The sequence below is a fragment of the Salvelinus fontinalis genome, chromosome 30 (genome assembly GCF_029448725.1).
Source record: "Salvelinus fontinalis isolate EN_2023a chromosome 30, ASM2944872v1, whole genome shotgun sequence".
NCBI lineage: Eukaryota > Metazoa > Chordata > Actinopteri > Salmoniformes > Salmonidae > Salvelinus > Salvelinus fontinalis.
The window spans coordinates 9919901-9942840 of record NC_074694.1 but is presented as its reverse complement, the minus strand read 5'-3'; the positions used below and the strand labels follow the sequence as shown (position 1 = coordinate 9942840).

Sequence of the window (22940 nt, the reverse complement as noted above, 5' to 3'; positions counted from 1 at the left end):
CACCAGACACTGGTAGATGAATCCACCTTTCAGCAGGACAATAACCTAAAACACAAGGCCAAATCCGCACTAGAGTTGCTTACTAAGAAGACCGTGAATGTTCCTGAGTGGCCGAGTTACAGTTTTGAATTTAAATCTGAATGAAAATCTATGGAAAGACCTGTAAATGGTTGTCTACCAATGATTAACAATCAATTTGACAGAACTTTAAGAATTTAAAAAAGTACAATGGGTGAATATTGCACAATCCAGGTGTGTAAATTTCTTAGAGATTTACCCAGAAGGACTCACAGCTTTAGTCGCTGCCAAAGGTGAATCTGACATGTATTGATTCAGGCAGTTGAATACTTATCGAATCAAGATACTGTATATGTAGTGTAGTGAATCTGTGATCCATGTAGACCAGGGCTGTCCACCCTCTTCCTGGAGATCTACTGTCCTGTAAGTTTTCAGTCCAACCCTCTTCCTGGAGATCTACCGTCCTGTAGGTTTTCAGTCCAACCCTCTTCCTGGAGAGCTACGGTCCTGTGGGTTTTCAGTCCAACCCCCTTCCTGGAGATCTACTGTAGATTCGGTCCAACCCGAATTTAGCCGTTCTGATTCAGCTAGTTAACCTGTCTGGCACCGGGGTTCCGCTAGCGGAACTCCTCCCACATTCCACTGAAAAGGCAGAGCGCGAAATTCCAAAAATATTTTTGAGAAATATTTAACTTTCACACTTTAACAAGTCCAATACAGCAAATGAAAGATACACATCTTGTGAATCCAGTCAACATGTCCGATTTTTAAAATGTTTTACAGCGAAAACACCACATATATTTATGTTAGCTCACCACCAAATACAAAAAAGGACAGACATTTTTCACAGCACAGGTAGTATGCACAAAGCCAACCTAACTAACCAAGAACCAACCAAACTAACCAAGAAACAACTTCATCAGATGACAGTCTTATAACATGTTATACAATAAATCTATGTTTTGTTCGAAAAATGTGCATATTTGAGGTATAAATCAGTTTTACATTGCAGCTACCATCACAGCTACCGTCAGAAATAGGACCGAAGCAGCCAGAGTAATTACAGACACCAACGTCAAATACCTAAATACTCATCATAAAACATTTCTGAAAAATTGATGGTGTATAGCAAATTAAAGACAAACATCTTGTGAATCCAGCCAATATTTCCGATTTTTTAAGTGTTTTACAGCGAAAACACAATATAGCATTATATTAGCTTACTACAATAGCCTACCACACTACCGCATTCATTCATCAAGGCACGTTAGCGATAGCAATAGGCACGTTAGCGATAGCGAATAAACCAGCCAAAGATATTAATTTTCACTAACCTTCATAAACCTTCATCAGATGACAGTCCTATAACATCATACACGCTATACATACACTTATGTTTTGTTCGAAAATGTGCATATTTTGAGCTGAAATCAGTGGTTATACATTGCTCTAACGTAGCATCTTTTTCCCAGAATGTGCGGATATTTTTATGACACTCAACTATTCTGACCAAATAACTATTCATAAACGTTACTAGAAAATACATGTTGTATAGGAAATGATAGATACACTAGTTCTTAACCTGTTGGGGATGGGGGCGCTGTTTAGACTACTTATGCTAATGTGGCTAATTTTTTAAACGGCTTCCCACAAAATCCTTGATCGTACAATATGCATATTATTATTATTATTGGATAGAAAACAGTCTATAGTTTCTATAGGAGTTGAAATTTTGTCTCTAAGTGGAACAGAGCCCATTCTACAGCAATTTCCCTGACATGGAGTCAGATTTGAGACATGTTGGCCACTTTTCTGAAGTCAGTTAAAAGGGCACTGTCGTTGCTATGACTATACGGACACTTCTTACGTCTTCCCCTGGATGCCTTTACGTGATGACGATTCCAACGGGCTCGATTGCGCGTTCACAGGCCCTACAAATGAAAAAACTCTGAAGCTAGTCATTCTTTGGGAGCTGCGTAACGCGCGTGGAAGACACCGACCCTCTCCTGTTCCAAGCGTTAGTTTAGCCTGTTATATTTCTCCGGTCATCTTTTCACTCGTTATAGGAGTTAAAAACATCATAAGGTAGTTAATTTAAAGCGTTTTATAGCAATTTATATCCGTTTAGTGCGATTTTGGGACATTTATTTTTGCAACGATGTGAAAAGTTGGGCACGCTTTTCAGTTCATCCCGAACGCAGTTGACTTTTCCACATGGCAAGAGGACAGCTTTCCACCAAAAGACGATTTCTCCCAAGAAAGGATCCTTTGCCCAAGATACTGATGGAAGAACAGCTCAAGGTAGGACATTTTTATTATGATAAATCGTGTTTCTGTCGAAACATTTTAGTGGCTTAGGACGCCATGTTTTTTGACGTAGCTTCGCTTGGCGCAAACTGTATTGAAAAGTAAGGATAAATTAAAAAATGTAATAACGCAATTGTATTAAGAATTAAATTGTCTATCAATCCCTGTCCACCCTATATTTTTTAGTCACGTTTATGAGTATTTATGTATAAGAGTAGATCACTGTCTAAGTGGCGCAAGGACATTTTCTTTACCAGCTTGTCTACATTTCACATTGTCTAACCATGATTTTGGTGGCTAAATATAAACATTTTCGATCAAACTCTATATGGATTGTGTAATATGATGTTACAGGAGTGTCATCTGAAGAATTCTGAGAAGGTTAGTGAAAAAATTAATATATTTTTGGCGATGTTGACGTTATCGCCCACTTTGGCTAGAATCAATGCTGGGCTGCTATGTGCTATGTGCTATGCTAATATAACGATTTATTGTGTTTTCGCTGTAAGACACTTAGAAAATCTGAAATATTGTCTGTATTCACAGGATCTGTGTCTTTCGATTCGTGTATGCTGTGTATTTTTACGAAATGTTTGATGATTAGTAGTTAGGTAAACACGTTGCTCATTGTAATTATTCTAGTCCATTTGTGATGGTGGGTGCAATTGTAAACTATGCCATATACCTGAAATATGCACTTTTTTCTAACAAAACCTATCCCATACCATAAATATGTTATCAGACTGTCATCTAATGAGTTTTTTTGTTGGTTAGGGGCTATAAATATCTTAGTTTAGCCGAATTGGTGATGGCTACTGGTGTTGGTGGACAAATAAAAGATGGTGGATTATGCTAATGTGTTTTTAGGTAATAGATGTACATCTTTACATATTGTGTCTTCCCTGTAAAACATTTTAAAAATCGGAAATGTTGACTGGATTCATAAGATCTGTGTCTTTCATTAGCTGTATTGGACTTTAATGTGTGAAAGTTAAATATTTTAAAAAAATATTTTTTTTGAATTTCGCGGCACTGGTTTTTCAGTGGGGGGGGGGGGGGGGGGGGGGGGGCCGCTAGCGCCACGCTGATCCTAGACAGGTTAATGCAATCGCCGTGTTAGAATTCTAAAAATAACTTCATTACGACATCCATCTTAGTTATAGGGAGAGAGTGCCCAAAATCTGGGCGCAAACTACTATTTCACATGTTCGACAGATATATGAAATAGCATCATAAAATGGGTCCTACTTTTGATGATCTTCCATCAGAATGTTGTACAAGGGGTCCTTTGTCCAGAACAATCGTTGTTTGGTTTTAGAATGTCCTCTTCTCCAGTCAATTAGCACGGAAAGCTAGCAAAGTAGCGCGAAGCTCTCCTTCCTGAACAAAGGCACACAACGCAACACGCCTAACATCCCGAATAAATTTCAATAATCTAATAAAACTATATTGAAAAAACATACTTTACGATGATATTGTCACATTTATCAAATAAAATCAAAGCCGGAGATATTAGTCGTCTATAACGACAGCTTTTCAGAAGGCAATACCAGGTCCCTTCTCGCACGCTCCAGAAAACAGGAAACTGGTGACACGTCATGCCAAGAGCTTTTATTCGACCCCAGATCAAGTTATAGACTCCATTTCTTCTCTCACTGCCTGTCGACATCTAGTGGAAGACGTATGAAGTGCATGTATACTAATAAATATAAAGGACATTTATAGGCAGGCCCTAGAACAGAGCATCGATTTCAGATTTTCCACTTCCTGTCAGGAAGTTTGCTGCAAAATGAGTTCTGTTTTACTCACAGATATAATTCAAACGGTTTTAGAAACTAGAGACTGTTTTCTATCCAATAGTAATAATAATATGCATATTGTACGAGCAAGAATTGAGTACGAGGCCGTTTAAATCACGCACGATTTTCCCCCAAAGTGAAAACAGCGCCCTCTGTCCTCAACAGGTTAAGGTCTTGTTGAGCAGCTAATTAGAAGAATCAGGTGTGTTAAATTAGGGTTGGACTGAAAACCCACAGGACCATAGCTCTCCAGGAAGAGGGTTGGACTGAAAACCTACAGGACGGTGTATCTCCAGGAAGAGGGTTGGACTGAAAACCCACAGGACCGTAGCTCTCCAGAAAGAGGGATGGACTGAAAACCCACAGGACCGTAGCTCTCCAGAAAGAGGGTTGGACTGAAAACCCACAGGACGGTAGATCTCCAGGAAGAGGGTTGGACATCACTGATGTAGTGAATCAGTATCGATTGATTGATTTGATCTTGTTGATTTATTACTCTAGGTTTGTGGTGATCCGAAGAGAGCGATTGATCCAGAGACACATGGAGAAGCTGCGAGCCAGCCCCAGGCTGAACCAGGTTGACCCTGACGCCCTGCACTGGACCCCTGCTGTGGCCCTCAACTCTGTCCTGTCTGAGGAGGAGAGAGAGGCTGAGATGGATGTAAGTCTCGTAAAGACACACAGTTATTCCACTTTCCTCCTCGAGCTAATGGATATGCAGTGTTTTTGTTGTTTCAGCTCATCACTAAAACCCGAGTCAAATAATAAACTAATCATGGTCTTCAGTCTGGTCTAGTCTAGATCATGATTAGGTAAATCAGGTGTGTTTGTTCTGGGCTGGTACAAAACCCTGCACACCCAGTACCTCTGCTATAGTTCTATAGGCTTAGTCAGTGTCTTCAGCTGAGGCTGTGTGATCATTCTACACCCCCCCACCCTCTTACAGTCTGTTAAATGTATTGTTTGGTTAGCTTTCAGAGTTCAAACCAAGGACATTAATGGGCAAAGCCTGTTCACTGTCACTAGAAATTTAATGTGGTGCACAATTGCCCCAAATCAGTTCACTACATAATTAATAGTACTAAATATTCCATGAAATGCAATCTCTCCATGGTTGCTTAACAACAATTTCTTCCTCTGCTTTGACACACGCACACGCACGCACGCACACATCCAATCAACAAGAAGAGGCAGTCTAGTCTCGTTATCATCATGGTGATTGAAATGTCATGATGTTAATTCAGATTGTGTTTGTTTGCCACGCGTACCAGTATAGTGAAATGCTTAACGTGCAAAAGCCCTGCCCAACAGTGCAGCGTTCAATATCAAATTATACCTAATAATACAATTCAAATTAAAAAATATCAGAAATTAGAGGGGAAGCTAAACACTGAGTGTACAAAACATTCGTAAACACCTTCCTAATATTGAGTTGCAACCCCTTTTGTCCTCAGAACAGCCTCAATTTGTCAGGGCATGGACTACAAACTGTCGAAAGCGTTCCACAGGGATGCTGGCCCATTTTACTCCAATGCTTCCCACAGTTGTGTCAAGTTGGCTGAATGTCCTTTGCGTGGTGGACCATTCTTGATGAACACGGGAAACTGTTGAGCATCCAAAACCCAGCAGCGTTGCAGTTCCTGACACACTCAAACAGGTGCATCTGGCACCTACTACCGTACCCCGATCAAAGACACTTAAATCACCCTCTGAATGGCACACATACACAATCCATGTTTCAATTATCTCAAGGTTTAAATATCCTTCTTTAACCCGTCTCCACCCCTTCATCTACACGGATTGTAGTGGATTTAACAAGTGACATAAATAAGCGATCATATCTTTAACCTGGATTCAACTGGTCAGTCTATGTCATAGAAAGAACATGTATAGGCAGAGTAAGGAGAAAGTAACTGGTAGTAGGGTGTACAGTCAGGTAGACAGACTGAACCTTGTTCTATTGTCAGTGGTCAAGTCTAAGGCGGACAGACTTGTTCTATTGTCAGTGGTCAAGTCTAAGGCGGACAGACTTGTTCTATTGTCAGTGGTCAAGTCTAAGGCGGACAGACTTGTTCTATTGTCAGTGGTCAAGTCTAAGGCGGACAGACTTAGGTACGCGTGTCTGTTTATTTCCCCATTAGCCTACGGATGAGGATGTTGAGTCTGCCTGCCAGTGTGTTTCTCCGACATGGTCATAATGTCTGTTGATCTGGGTGTTAATTTCAGGCTGAGCGACTTAAGGAGCAGGCTCGTTGTTGGGAGAAGGAGGAGAGAGAGGTGGTCCACCTGATGACTCACCCTCGTCCTCCCACTAAGGTCTACAGTAAGAAGCCCTGCAGAACCTACCAGCGTCGCCCCACCGCCGGAGAACAAGGCTTGCACGTCTCTGACGAGTGCAGTGAGGACGGTTTTGATTGGTCGCTACCCATCCTAGCGAAGGCCCACGCCGTACTTGGAGACAAGAGAAAGGTGACCACTAGAAATGTGTTATTTGTTTGCAGGGTCAGGTGACTGCTGTTGTCCCGTAGGATTTTATTTATTTATTTATTTTACCGTTATTTTACCAGGTAAGTTGACTGAGAACACGTTCTCATTTGCAGCAACGACCTGGGGAATAGTTACAGGGGAGAGGAGGGCGATGAATGAGCCAATTGTAAACTGGGGATTATTAGGTGACCATGATGGTTTTGAGGGCCAGATTGGGAATTTAGCCAGGACACCGGGGTTAACACCCCTACTCTTACGATAAGTAATGACCTCAGAGTCAAGACACCCGTTTAACGTCCCATCCGAAAGACGGCACCCTACACAGGGCAGTGTCCCCAATCACGATATTTTTTAGACCAGAGGAAAGAGTGCCTCCTACTGGCCCTCCAACACCACTTCCAGCAGCATCTGGTCTCCCATCCAGGGCCTGACCAGGACCAACCCTGCTTAGCTTCAGAAGCAAGCCAGTAATGGTATGCAGGGTGGTATGCTGCTGGCAATTGGATTGGCTGATTGTAGTCTTTACATAGGGATGGGAAAACAAAGAGAATGTTATGCAATAGTTTCATGAATTAGATTTGTTTTTCAGTCATTATATATTGTGACTTAGTTTGTAGACAACACATCTTAACATACTAAGAGAGAGGGATGTGGTGAATCCTCGTGACTGCAGTGAAATGTTGAGCCTCTTTTTGGGCCTGACAGTACAGCAGATAAACAGGTGATAACCAGATTTCTCTGGTGCTGTGGAGACTGTTGTCTAGCATTCATACAGACTGAACCTTGTTCTATTGTCAGTGATGGAAAAAGTACCCAATTGTAATACTTGAGTAAAAGTAAAGATAGTAAAAGTAAAAGTAAAGATAAATAGAAAATGACTCAATTAAAAGTGAAAGTCACCCAGTAAAATACTACTTGAGAAAGTCTATATGTATTTGGTTTTAAATATATTAAAGTATCAAAAGTAAAAGTATAAATCATGTCAAATTCCTTATATTAAGCAAACCAGACGGCACAATTTTCTTGTTTTTTAAATGTACTGATAGCCAGGGGTACACTCCAACACTCAGACATAATTTACAAACAAATAATTTGTGTCTGCCAGATCAGATGCAGTAGGGATGACCAGGGATTTTCTCTTTAAGTGCCTGATTTTTTTTATTTTTTTTAATCTGTCCTGCTAAGCATTTCACATTTATGGGTGTCAAGTACATTATTTTATTTATAAATACTACTTAAGTAAAAATACTTTAAAGTACTACTTAAGTACTTTACACCACTGTTCTACTGTCAGTGGTCATGGCTAATTTAAACCCCTCCAATGTTGTTTTAACATCTGTGGTGTCTATAGGCAACTGCCCCCTTGTGGTGAAGATAATATTACACCAGATTGTGTTTCCCAACTCTGGTCCTCCAGTACCCCTCAACAGCCCAACCCTGCTTGAGGACCTGGGTTGGTCTAGCCGGGGGTCCTTGAGGACCAGGGTTGGTCTGTTGAGGTGTACTGGAGGACCAGGGTTGGGCTGCTGAGGGGTACTGGAGGACCAGGGTTGGGCTGTGGAGAGGTACTGGAGGACCAGGGTTGGGCTGTTGAGGGGTACAGGAGGACCAGGGTTGGCTGTCAGAGGGGTACTTGAGGACCAGGGTTGGGCTGTTGAGGGGTACTGGAGGACCAGGGTTGGGCTGTTGAGGGGTACAGGAGGACCAGGGTTGGCTGTCAGAGGGGTCCTTGAGGACCAGGGTTGGCTGTTGAGGGGTACTTGAGGACCAGGGTTGGCTGTTGAGGGGTACTTGAGGACCAGGGTTGGCTGTTGAGGGGTACTTGAGGACCAGGGTTGGGCTGTTGAGGGGTACTGGAGGACCAGGGTTGGTCTGTTGAGGGGTACTTGAGGACCAGGGTTGGGCTGTTGAGCGGTACTTTAGGACCAGGGTTGGGCTGTTTAGGGGTACTGGAGGACCAGGGTTGGTCTGTTGAGGGGTACTTTAGGACCAGGGTTGGGCTGTTTAGGGGTACTTGAGGACCAGGGTTGGGCTGTTGAGGGGTACTTTAGGACCATGGTTGGGCTGTTGAGGGGTACTGGAGGACCAGGGTTGGTCTGTTGAGGGGTACTTGAGGACCAGGGTTGGGCTGTTGAGGGGTACTTTAGGACCAGGGTTGGTCTGTTGAGGGGTACTTTAGGACCAGGGTTGGGCTGTTGAGGGGTACTGGAGGACCAGGGTTGTGCTGCTGGGAGGTACTGGAGGACCAGGGTTGGGTTGTTGAGGGGTACTTGAGGACCAGTGTTGGTCTGTTGAGGGGTATTTGAGGACCAGGGTTGGTGTTACGCACGCCTCTGAGAAGAGGGAACGCAACTCCCTGCTACAACTCAACTCTCTGATCTCCAAATCTCTCCTCTCTCTCCTCTCTCCTGGGCAGAACACTGGCTTTTATCTTCAGGTGGCAATGGTGATTAGAGTCAGCTGCTTCTTGACGAGGGGGCGGGGTCAGCTCCAATCACCAATTAGCCTGGGGTTGACCAATCAGCTGGTTGGGGAGTACTTCAGGAAGCCATCTCCTGAAACACACACTAAAATACAAAAACAGAACACAGAAACTGGGGAACGTAACACGCCCACCACAAATTGCAAACATACAGTTTGTAATAACAAAAACCAACGCTTCCCCAGTTAGTAAACCCGTGATAGAGCATCAGCAACCACATTCGCTGAGCCCTTCATATAGGCTATCTGTACATTATATCCTTGTACAATCAGAGCCCACCGCATAAGGCGACGGTTCTGATTGTACATTTGCTTTAAGAACACTAAAGGATTATGGTCCGTGAAGACCATTACAGGCAAGGCACTGGATCCCACATATACCTCAAAGAACTGTAAGGCTAGCAATAAAGCTAGCGTCTCTTGTTCAATTGTGGAGTACCTTGACTGACACGAGTTGAACTTACGGGAGAAGAAACTGACGGGCCGATCCACTCCGTCTTCATCTTCCTGTAAGAGAACCGCACCCACCCCCACTATACTAGCGTCAACCTCCAACTTAAAAGGTTTGTCAAAGTTGGGGGCGGCAAGCACTGGGGCACTACAAAGTAGCGCTTTAGCGGACTCAAACGCATGGTTACAGTCCTTGGACCACCTAAATGGTACCTTGGGACTAAGCAGAGATGAAAGGGGAGCTACTACCGTCGAGAAATTCTTACAGAATGTACGATAGTACCCTACCATCCCTAGGAATCTGCGCAACTGGCGTCGAGTCGTGGGAGCAGGAAAAGCAACAATTGCCTCCACCTTGCCAGTTACTGGGCGCACTTGACCTCGTCCCACTTGTTTCCCTAAGTAAGTCACCGTAGCCTTCCCAAACTCACACTTGGCCAAATTGAGGGTTAAAGAAGCATTCTCCAACCGCTGAAACACACTTTTCAAAGTGGAGAGATGATCAGACCAAGTAGACGAATGTATCACCACATCATCAAGGTATGCAGTACAATTTGGCACATCTGCAAACACAATGTTAACTAGACGCTGAAAAGTAGCAGGTGCATTACACATGCCAAAGGGCATCACAGTGTATTGTACAAAGTTATCAGGCGTAACAAAAGCCGATATGTCAGAAGCTCTAGAGGTCAGAGGCACCTGCCAATAACCTTTTAACAAATCTAACTTACTAACGTAAGCAGCAGAGCCAATTCTATCAATTCAGTCATCTAATCCAGGTAGAGGAAAAGAATCAGACTTTGTAACTGCATTTACTCGACGATAGTCCGTGCATAAGCGGGACGTACCGTCAGGCTTAGGAACAAGAATACATGGGGAACTCCAGGAGCTGTTACTGGGTTTTGCCATGTCATTCTGTAATAAATAAGCTACCTCACTTTTCATTACCTCCCTTTTCTTTGCATTAACCCGGTACGGATGCTGACGTATAGGAGCAGCATTCCCTACATCCACGTCATGTTCCAAGATGGACGTGCGACTCGGAACGTCCTGAAACACACTGAGAAAACTGTTTATCAATAGGATAAGGTCCTTAGTTTGATCGCTCTCCAAATGTTCCATTTGAGAGGGTAACTTCTTCAGCATCTCTGAATTACATAGGCGTTCACACTGCTGTAACGTATGGCGTAACTCCAACCCATCCTCCTTATCCTCCTCTAGGTCCCAGCCAGGCTTCAGCACCACCGCAGCCACACTGGAGACGGCGGGCTGGACCGGCTTACTTGAGGAGCTGTCTGGAGAGTCACGTACATAATATTCTTTTAGCATGTTAACATGACACACACGGGAAGAACGCCTTCGATCTGGGGTCTTTATCACATAATTGGTGTCACTGAGTTTCTTTTCCACCAGATATGGTCCAGAAAAACGTGCTGACAGAGATGAGCCAGGAATTGGCAACAAAACTAAAACTTGATCCCCTGGTGCAAAAGAACGGCCAACAGCCTTTTTGTCATAATGCACCTTCATGCGTTGTTGCGAAGAGGAAAGAGACTTTTGGGCCAACGCACATGCGGCGTGCAGTCTCTCCCGCATCTTACTGACATAATCCAACACATTTTTAGGGGCGCTACTGGGTGTAGGAGATAAGATATGCTCCTTCAAAACTTTCAGCGGACCCCTTGGGGTATGTCCAAACACAAGGTCAGCAGGGCTAAACCCTAAGGACTCTTGTATCGTTTCCCTAATAGCAAATAGGACAAAGGGCACCCCCTCATCCCAATCGGTACTGGTATCCATACAATACTTGCGTAGCATTGCCTTCAGCGTCTGATGCCAGCGTTCGAGAGCCCCTTGACTCTCTGGATGATACGGACTTGAGACCTGATGGGAAATACACAATGTCTTTAACACATTTGAAAAATTTTTGGACATAAAGTTGGATCCCTGATTAGTTTGGATTACTTTAGGGAGTCCAAACGTAGAGAAGAACTTCACCAGTGCCTTCACCACAGTCTTAGCCGTAATAGTACGGAGAGGAATAGCCTCTGGGTATCGAGTAGCACTGCACATTATTGTTAGTAGGAACTGGTTACCTGACCTGGTTTTCGGCAATGGACCTACACAATCAATTATTACTCTATCAAACGGTTCCCCCACCACAGGAATCGGGCAGAGCGGTGCTTGAGGAACTGTTTGATTCACTTTCCCAGTGAGTTGACATACGTGACATGTTTTACAAAATTGGACCACGTCAGACTTCAAACCTGGCCAGAAAAATTGACGAAGGACCCGGTTATAAGTCTTTGTGATCCCCAAATGTCCAGACCACGCCTGGTCATGGGCGAGTGACAGCACCTGCTGTCGGAACGGTGTAGGAACAACCACTTGACACACTTCAATCCAGTCATTAACGGTGTCATGAGCTGCCCATTTACGCATCAAAACTCCTGCTTCCATAAAGTAGGCAGTCTCTCTAGTTTTAGCTTCTTCAATGGAAATTACCGAAGCAAAACACTTACGAAGACTGGTGTCTCCTTTTTGACATTCAATCACCTTCTCAGGGGTGACAGACAAAAGAATGTCATGTAATTGGGGTGCGATTTCGCAGTCCCCTTCCTTAGTTTTCACAGGAGTAAAAACTGTCGGACTTGCAGAAGGAATACTCGGTGCATTGTCTTCTACTTCAACATCCTCAAAAATGGAACTAGCCAAATCCACCACATCTCCAAGCTTGCGAGATTGTGCCCTCGTTAAGACACAAGCAGGAAAAACATGTGGAAATGCTTGAACCAATTTCTCATCTGCAATTTTGATTTCTGGGTTGTCTACTACCTCTAACACAGGAGTAACGTTACCACCAGCAATATCATTCCCTAATAGCAATGCGACTCCTTTTACTGGCAGTGTAGACACTACACCAACACGGAAACGTCCTGATACCAAGTCTGACACTAAGTGGACCCAGTGTAATGGTACAGGTACTGTTTTTGTCTCTATCCCCTGTAATGTAACATGCGAGCCACAATACGTTTCAGGAGACCAGGGTAAAGCATCAGTAATGATTACTGACTGTGCCGCTCCGGTGTCTCGTAAGATTTTAATTGGCTTTTGATCAGCTTGTTCTCCAGTTAAGGAAATACAACCGGTAGAGATAAACGGAGCATAAACAGCATCCGGTTTCTCAAATGCTGAATCAATACCTCGGACCAACGGACAAGCCAAAGACTTGACTAAACCCAAACTTTTCCTTTTTGGGGACGGTGAGTGGGACTGTTTCGGTTTATTTTTCAAAACTGGGCAGTCCGCAATCACGTGACCCTTTTGGTGACAGTAAAAACATTCACGGATCTCATGAAAAGGCTTGTCAGAGGAAAAGCGACCTGAATGAGGCACTGATGACGTAATCAGTCTACCTTCAAAACGAGGTGCACCAAAGACAGTCTTGTGTGTCAAAGCGTACTCATCTGCCAACACTGCTGCCTGGGCCAATGTCACCACTTTCTGTTCATTTAAATGAACTACAATTCTATCAGGGAGGTTGCTTTTAAAATCCTCCAACAGCATCAACTCCCGAATATCAGCAAAGGTGTTAGCTTTGCTGGCTGAACACCATCGATTAAACAGAGACTCTTTGTCCCTAGCAAACTCAACAAAAGTACGGTGAGAGGGTTTCTTGTGGTTCCTGAAGCGCTGTCTATAAGCCTCAGGCACCAACTCATAAGCCCGCAACACGGTAGTTTTAACTGTATCATAGTGTATACTGTCTTCCAGGGAGAGAGCAGCTACTACTTCCTGGGCTTTCCCAGACAATTTACATTGTAACAGGAGAGGCCAAACCTCGAGTGGCCAATGTAGCGCAGCGGCCACACGCTCAAACGCAGAGAAATAGGAATCCACTTCCGACTCTCGGAATGGTGGGACTAAAGCTATATTTTTACTTACATCAAAGTGGGCTTGATGCTGAGCAGCTTTTGGAGTCGTACTGGAGCCAGCTTCTATCTCCAGTTGTCGGATCCTCACCTCCTTGTCGGCTTCTATTTTCCTAATTTCAAGATCAAAATGCATCTGTCTCTCCTTATCTTTTTGCTCCATTTCTAACCGGGCCAGCCTCACCTTCAGCCTAGCGGTCCCGTCTGAACGACCTGAAGCAGAAGATAAAGGATCGAATCGAGGCAATGTAAAGGGGGTACGAGCAACCCCTTCCTCCTCCCTGTCCTCCGACTTGGCATCGGAAAGTCTACCCATCTCCTCTCCTTTCAATGAGAGAATTCTTTCTCTTACTAATCCCTCCCTGACTAGCACCAAAAGCTCAGCCTTTAGGGCTTTCTCAGGGATAACAAATCCATAATGGTCAGCTATAGCTAAAAGGTCTACTTTTCGAAACCTCACCAAACAATCAATAGAGGGCGCTTCAATGAACTTGGAGATGGCTGAGGCAGCCATCTTGTACACAGCAATTTACTGAACACACAAACTAAACCAGTCATCCAAACTCACAACCTACCATCACACCTCAATCACTAACCACAGAGAGCTCAGTGCAGCAGGGTCCGGTGGGTTTAATGGTATCCCGGATGAGCCCCCATTATGTTACGCTCCCTCTTCTCAGAGGCGTGCGTAACAGTTGGGCTGCTGGGAGCTACTGGAGGACCAGGGTTGGGCTTTTCTGGGGTACTGGGGGACCAGGGTTGGGCTGCTGGGAGCTACTGGAGGACCAGGGTTGGGCTTCTGAGCAGTACTGGAGGACCAGGGTTGGTCTGTCGAGGGGTACTGGAGGACCAGGGTTTGTCTGTCGAGGGGTACTGGAGGACCAGGGTTTGTCTGTCGAGGGGTACTGGAGGACCAGGGTTGGTCTGTCGAGGGGTACTGGAGTACCAGGGTTGGGCTGTCGGGGGGGTACTGGAGGACCAGGGTTGGTCTGTCGGGGGGGTACTGGAGTACCAGGGTTGGGCTGTCGGGGGGGTACTGGAGGACCAGGGTTGGTCTGTTGAGGGGGGGGGGGGGGGGTACTGGAGGACCACGGTTAGGCTATTAGGAGGTACTGGAGGACCAGGGTTGGGTTGTTGAGGGGTACTGGAGGACCAGGGTTGGGCTGTCGGGGGGCTACTGGAGGACCAGGGTTGGTCTGTCGGGGGGGTACTGGAGTACCAGGGTTGGGCTGTCGGGGGGGTACTGGAGGACCAGGGTTGGTCTGTCGGGGGGGTACTGGAGTACCAGGGTTGGTCTGCTGGGAGGTACTGGAGGACCAGTGTTGGGCTGCTGGGAGGTACTGGAGGACCAGGGTTGGGCTGTTGAGTGGTACTGGAGGACCAGGGTTGGGAAACACTGATCTAGAAGTTAGGAAACCTCTCTGTTTCACACAGCAGTAATATGGTCCTCCAGATAAGGCTGCCTGCTAATGATTGTTGCAGTTAACTCGTGAATTGGTTACAGGATTGGTTTCATACTCTTCCCTGGGTTTAATCACTACAACGGAAAAAAAACCATGCCATGCTTGTGAAACTCAGTTTTTGGAAAACGAGATGATATGTAGAATGAGGCCTGTGATCTGAGTTAACTCTGCCGGTCTCATGTGTGGTTCTCTGAACCAGGCAGCCTTCATCTGTGGGAAAGAGTTGCTCAAGCGTTGAGGCTCACATTGTGTGGTTGGAGCATATTTCATTCAGAACAAGAGTTTAGGATGAGGTCCTCCCTTCAGACATTTAACCAGAGTCTTTAGTATCGCCCTCTCTGTAGCTAGTACATTCCAGAAAGAGTTATGTTGAACATTTTATCTGCTTCCCTGTCTTGGAGAGCAGTTGTGCTCAGAAAGTTATTTTTTTAGTCCGTTCCTAGGATTAATCTTTGTCCAGGAAAGGTTGTGTTTGACATTTGACATCTGTGTGTTCCAGAGAGATGAGAGAGCTCTGGTCCTCAAGAAGAGAGGTCAGGAGAGGAGAGGGATAAGTAGCAGTGTGACAACTGAGACCATCTCGGAGACAACGGAGGTTCTGAAGGAACCGTTTGACAACTCGTCGGACGAGAGGCCCATGCCCCTGTTGGAGAGGACCTGCAGGACGGGAGAGACGGAGGAGGAGCTGCTCAGGAAACCAGTAAAGAGACGCAGAGGTCGTCCACGGCTAGAGAAAAACATGTACAGAGACAATCACTGGAACGAAGGTAACTACATCTGTCAGATGTTTTGAAAGCTTTATCACTATGTATACTGACCGTATACATTTTAAAATGTGAACATAGTTCACAAAACACCAATTTTCTCATCACTAATGACGTTTTCTCTTTCTACATTCTAGGGGCCGGTGTGCTAGTGAAGAAACCGGGCAGAACTCGAGCAGTAAAGCGCAAGAAGGGCTGGCCCAAAGGAGTGAAACGGGGGCCTCCAAAATGGCGTCTGAAGAAGGAGAGAAAGATGGGATTCAAGCTGAACCTGTACACACCCCCGGAGACGCCGCTGGAGGCCGAGGAGCCCCACATCCAGGCTGAAGAGCCCAAGGAGGAGCTGGACCAGGCCTCTCCCATAACGGAGGCAGGGTCAGAGCCCCGCAGAGGCCTGGCCAGTCAGGAGATGGACAAGAAGATAGCCTTGGAGCCTTCAGAGCCCCAAAGTTCCATGGAGGAACAGCGCTCCCCTGGGGTGTCTCCTGTGACTTCTCCCATGGCCTGCTCTCTGGTAGCCTCCCCTATAGCCTCTAGAGCTAGCTCCCCTGTCTGCTCCCCCGTCAGCTCCCCTAGTCGTGACAACAGTCAGGAGGTGTCAGAGCCACCAGAGGATGACCCACAGGACAAGGAGCACGGGGCCTCTCCATCACCCTCTCTGTCTCCACCCAAAGAGCTGAAACACAGCACTGAACGATCAGCTGTAGAGGATGAGGCCACGCACCTGGATGCGGACGATGAAGACGAGAGTCACATTGAGTCGACAGCAGAGCCAGAGAAACACGGGGACGTGCAGCAGCTGGAGCCAGGGCCTTGTAAAGAGCCTCCTAAAGCCCAGTCCTACATCTCACCGGCTTTTCTCCATCTGAACCGTGAGGATTCTGAACGATGTCAGGAGGAGGAGTCTGTAGTTGTGGCTTATAGGTGCGAGGAGGAGCAGCCTGCCAACACCGGAGAAGACAAAAGCAAACATATCCAGGAACAGGCACCTACAACATCAGCAGTAGCAGCAGTAGACTCTGACCACCCCGTTGACTCAGAGAGCAGCAGTCAGGAGGCTCCTCACCAGCCACAGCAGACACCGAACGCTAGAGAGAGGCTTGGAGCGCTGAGTCCTGCTGTCGTACTGAGAGACAGAGAGGAGATGGATCCCCCGGTGTACCCTGAGCCTGACGTGGACCAGGAGACTGCCCAGGCCGTACAGAGCCTCACCCAGGAGACGGCCCAGGCCGTACAGAGCCTCACCCAGGAGACGGCCCAGGCCGTACAGAGCCTCACCCAGGAGACGGCCCAGGCTGTACAGAGCCTCACCCAGGAGACGGCCCAGGCTGTACAGAGCCTCACCCAGGAGACGGCCCAGGCCGTACAGAGCCTCACCCAGGAGACGGCCCAGGCCGTACAGAGCCTCACCCAGGAGACGGAGCGCGACCCAGAGACAGATAGCGTCAGCTCGGTGTTCCACCAGGACTGTGTGGAGAGAGAGACCCAGGAGGCGTGCCGGAGCCTGCAGACTTACACCCACCACGTGACGCCCCAGAGTCCCCCTCACACCCTAACTTCGCTGGACGAAGGCTGCCCCCAGTCTGACCACAGCAGCCCCCTGTCCTCGGCCCACACCCACCCCAGCCAGTCGGTGCGCTCCGTCAGCAGCCCGGCTGTGTCCATCCTGGAGAGTAGCGGAGGCAGCGGTCCGGCTGTGTCCATTCTGGAGAGTAGTGGAGGTTACACCCAGATCAGCCCAGACCACGCCTCCATCTCTGTCCCCTCTTCCCTCCACAACATGGCAACCAGCCCCATGATGGATGTGCCGTCAGTGTCAGACCACTCGTCCCAGCAGGTGGTGGACAGTGGCTTCAGTGACCTGGGCTCCATCGAAAGCACCACAGAGAACTACGAGAACCCCAGCTCCTATGACTCCACGCTGGGGGGCAGCATCTGCGGTGGGGCCGGGGGTCCGTCTCAGAACAGCTGCTCCTATGGCCCCCTCCCCCCTAGCGGCCTGGCGCAGAGCAGCTGTGCCGTTAGCCAGCAAATGGCGGGCGTCAACCCTGGCAGCTGTGGTATGATTCAGCAGAATAGCCTGAGCTCCCCGCAGCACTGCAACGTCAAGTCACCACAGGGCTGTGTGGGAGTGGTGGAGAGACCACCGAGTCACAGTCAACACAGTCACAGCCATACAATCCCACACAATCCCCATGGCCATACTAGGCACACAATCACTCCACACAGTCTGCCTCACGGTGCGCCACACAATCAACACAGCCAGCTAACGCAACACAACCCATACACACACCAGCACACACACCCTGCACACAGCCAGCTACATAGTGTACGACACAATCAGCTCAGCCAGCATGGTCAACACACCCTTCACACTCAACACGGCACCAGCCAGCACAGCCACTGTCAGCAGCAGACGATGGCACAGTGTGTCATTCCCACCAACTTCACAGTGCCCATGCAGCTAGCTGACAGCCCAGATTCAGGCAGCTCCAATCTGAGCAGCTTCTACGAGAGGATAAACCAGGAGGGCTATAGCAGCGGTCATTACTCCCAGCCCTCGGCCACCTTCAGCCTGGCCAAACTACAACAGTTGACCAACACCCTGATCGACCACCCTCATTCTCTGCCTTTCAACCACCCCCACTCAACCTCCCACCCCCACTCAACCTCCCACCCCCACTCAACCTCCCACCTCCACTCAACCTCCCACCCCCACTCAACCTCCCACCTCCACTCAACCTCCCACCCCCACTCAACCTCCCACCCCCACTCAACCTCCCACCCCCACTCAACCTCCCACCTCCACTCAACCTCCCACCCCCACTCAACCTCCCACCTCCACTCATCCTCCCACCTCCACTCAACCTCCCACCCCCACTCAACCTCCCACCCCCACTCAACTTCCCACCTCCACTCAACCTCTCACCCCCACCCCCACGCCATCACATCCTTTACAAACAGTGCCTCCCTGTCATCGCACTCTCAGCACTCTGGCCTGGTGTCTCTATCCCAGTCCCCACATCCCCATGGCCCCCACGGGGCCACTCCTCACCCTGGGGCTTCCCAGGTCCAAGTACAGGCCACCATGACCCCCCCTCCGCCCTCTTCCCACCCCCTTAGCTCCCCTCAGATGATGCTGCAACGCAACGCCATGGGTATCCCCAACATCACCCCCTCCCAGAGGACTCTACAGGCTCAGATGGCCTCCGGGGGACACAAGTGCCCCACACACATCTCCATGCGCTCCAAGTCAGCGGCCCCTGGTCACTCCGCTCACCAGCAGCAGCAGCACCAGCAGCAGATGTACAGCCATGCCCACGGGGCCCCCCAGACAGTCACCATGCAGGCCCCCTCGTCCCGGACACTTGCTGCCATGCCCAGGGGCATGAACTTGGGCACGGTCAACATCATGCCAGCCTCCTACAACCACGCTGTGAATATGCCCACTGCCGCCGCCATCAACCACGCCATGAATGGCTACCGCGTCAACGGTGGTTACCCCGGCAGCCAGATGTCGAGTCAACAGATGGCTGCGGCCTACATGAACCAGTCGCCCGGGTCCCAGTACGCCTCTATGCAGATGGGCATGATGGGAACGCAACCATACCCCCAACAGCCCATGCAGGCTCCGCCCCACGGCAACATGAGGTTCTCTTCAGCCGGTCACCATGGATACATGACCAACACCGGAACTATGTCCAAGCAGACACTCAAAGGGCCTTTCATCAGACGGTAACCCACGGTTACTAACCTAACAGTTAACGAAACGGTAACTACCGACAGACTGAATCAATCTGACTGGATGTTTAAATCACACAAATGTGCATTATTAATTATTATTATTATTACTATTCGTCCCTGATGCACACATTTGGCCTTTTTGGTTGTTGATAATGTTTGTTTGTTGTAATTTTGTTAATAGTTACTTAAAAACCAGCACTTGGAAAGAATGCATCAAGTTTGATCAACAAGCAAACTTTCTACAAAAAGCTACTATCTATATATGTCAAAGTATTTTTGTTCCTAACAGATGGGAAGCCTTACGTCATAGAGATGAACATTTATTTAATTAGTATTAGTTTCCCTGATCAGTCCGTAGGGCAGGCAGGGTAGGGGGCCAGGGGGAGACGGGCGAGAGATTTCATCACCGGGAGGGAGAGCGTGAGTGTAGTTATGTAGCAGCCTCAAAACGAAGCCATCTAATGTGCCTGCTACAAACAGATTTCAACTATTGGATATTCCTAGAACCTGTTCAGTGTACCTGTCTAACAGTGCTGACAATTAGTTTGTACTATACTCATGCCTTTGTATATTTAAATTATTGTACTTATTTTGTAAAGTGACAATTAGCATGCATCGGTCTTCAGTCTCTATTAGTAACAGTGCATTGAGTAGTACTGTACAAGTGTTGTGCTTAATAGCAGACATTTTAAAGACATTTTAAAGACATTTTGGCCTTTTGTTAGGTTCCCTCGCTTACAAAGTGGGGGAGAAAGATGAAACTATATTTTGTTAATTCTAATAATAATGTAAAAAACCTTCTTTAATCCTGTTCTTCTGTACGGTCGAGAGGTTTTATTACCATGTGTGTATAATTCTGAAGTCTTTTGTAACAGATATCTTTGAGGCAGCTTTCTGTTTTATAATGCAGAAAACTTCTGTCAAGATAAATAAGCATATTGCACCCCTCACTCTGATTTTGTTTTTAAATTTCAGAGGTGTACCAATGTCGAAAAGTGTTGACATAAAAAATAATAATAAAGAAATATAAATTTAGTCCAAAGTTGATATTTTACCATTTCTTTAAAAAGTTACATTTTCATTCCATCTGTAGATTTGTTTTCTATCTTGATAAAATGTTGGATTTATATTTTACAAAGTGTAGGAGAAGAGAGGATGTAAATAGACCAAACTAAGCTGACAGATTGCATGTAAAAAGCCACTTGTAGTTGTGTTTTTGTTCATATTGCTCTTTTGTAGCCTTTGTACCTGTACAGAATGGCTGGTAGGGACAGTCACAGGGGGAGACCTGGCTATGTGCACAAACAATTGGACAGAATGACAGTCTTGTATTTATGACTTTTCTCCTTTGGCAGTCACTTATAAATGCTGTACATTTTAGCATAAAATAAATGATGATTGACCATGCACACGATTCTGCTCCTTTGACTTCCAACTGACTGAACTTCAAATTAATTGGGAGTTTTGAAGTTCAAAATGTACAAAGACAGAAGTACAAGCTAAGGCAATATCCTCTTTATTCCCAATAAAACTTTAGCATTTAGTTTAAATCTTACATTTAGAGTACAATTGGAGTACTTGGTTCTACTACGGTACTCTACTCCAGTGGTTTCCAAACTGTGGGGGGTGCCCCAGGGGGGGGTGGGGGGTCATGAACAGTGCTTGTGCCCATAGAAATAGATGAGGCGTGTGCATGCGGGATGTTCCCCAATGCTGGAATGGTATGGAACCCCTGCTCTATTCTACAACAGTACTTTACAATAGTACTCTACTAAAAATATATACAAAAGTACTCTACAATAGTACTATACTAGAATATATATATAAGTACTCTACAACAGTACTCTACTAAAAAATAGAACAGTACTCTACTCTAGAACAGTACTCTACTCTAGAACAGTACTCTACTACAGTACTCTACTACAGCACTCTACTACAGCACTCTACAACAGTACTCTACTCTACTACAGTACACTACTACAGTACTCCACAGCAGTACTCTACTACAGTACTCTACTACAGCACTCTACCACAGTACTCTACCACAGTACTCTACTAAAAAATAGAACAGTACTCTACTCTAGAACAGTACTCTACTCTAGAACAGTACTCTACTACAGTACTCTACCACAGTACTCTACAACAGTACTCTACAACAATACTCTACTCTACTACAGCACTCTACCACAGTACTCTACCACAGTACTCTACTAAAAAATAGAACAGTACTCTAGTCTAGAACAGTACTCTACTCTAGAACAGTACTCTACTACAGTACTCTACCACAGTACTCTACTCTACTACAGTACTCTACAACAGTACTCTACAACAATACTCTACTCTACTACAGCACTCTACTACAGTACTCTACAACAGTACTCTACTCTACTACAGCACTCTACTACAGTACTCTACAACAGTACTCTACAGCAATACTCTACTCTACTACAGTACTCTACTACAGTACTCTACAACAGTACTCTACTCTACTACAGTACTCTACAACAGTACTCTACTACAGTACTCTACAACAGTACTCTACAACAATACTCTACTCTATTACAGTACTCTACTACTGCACTCTACTAGAGTACTCTACAACAGTACTCTACAACAGTACTCTACTACAGCACTCTACAACAGTACTCTACTACAGTACTCTACTACAGTACTCTACTACAGCACTCTACCACAGTACTCTACTGCAGTACTCTACTACAGCACTCTACTGCAGTACTCTACTACTGTACTCTACAACAGTACTCTACTCTACTACAGTACTCTACTACAGTACTCTACTACTGTACTCTACTACAGTACTCTACTACAGTACTCTACTGTCTGGAAGTATTTTTGAAGTACTAGGAAACCTACTTGTAAAACTTTTTATATTTTAATTTCTTGTGGAACTAAATGATCCAAATTAAATGTGTTTCCTTTTCTCAGGATGCATCGATCACATTTATCATTATTTTCAACCTCCTATTTCTCCTAGTCTTTTCTTCTTTCTCCTTTTCACCTGTTCCTCTGTTCGTCTGTTTCTGTTTTTCTCTGTTCCTCTGTTCTAATGAGGGAGGTGTCCAGCTGTCTAAGCTGTTTCGGGAAGCCCCAGTCGGGGACGCTGTGTTGCTTCCCGTGGTCCATGGCATCCACCACCGTCATTTTCTTACAGATCATCAGGTAGGCCAGGAACAGGGTGGCTGACCTGCTTCTCCCCATCACACAGTAGACATGGAGCTTATCTGGAGATACAGAATAATAGGGATACTCTTCTAATACACGGAGAAGAAAAACAAGACATGAAGGTGTTTGTTATTAGGAGACATGGTAAGCTACCACTGTATAATCACTTCAATGAATAAGCAGTCATAACCTAAAAGTATTCATAAATTCTTCAAGAGGGCCACCATTGTTCCTGTTCCCAAGAAAGCTAAGGTAACTGAGCTAAACGACTACCGCCCCGTAGCACTCACTTCCGTCATCATGAAGTGCTTT

The 22940-nt window shown here is 46.3% G+C and overlaps 1 protein-coding gene across 9 annotated transcripts in view; it reads left to right on the top strand.

Annotated features, from left to right (window-relative positions):
* Positions 1-20852, top strand: part of LOC129828613 (histone acetyltransferase KAT6B-like) — a 102094-nt gene extending 81242 nt beyond the window's left edge. For all 9 annotated transcript variants that reach the window (XM_055889688.1, XM_055889691.1, XM_055889686.1 and 6 more), the window contains 4 exons: positions 4626-4785; positions 6351-6593; positions 15437-15704; positions 15839-20852. In XM_055889688.1, coding sequence (XP_055745663.1) covers positions 4626-4785; positions 6351-6593; positions 15437-15704; positions 15839-19440 — 4273 coding nt within the window. In that variant the 3' untranslated portion in view covers positions 19441-20852. The remainder of the gene's footprint in view (positions 1-4625; positions 4786-6350; positions 6594-15436; positions 15705-15838) is intronic.
* The last annotated feature ends 2088 nt before the right edge of the window (positions 20853-22940 follow it).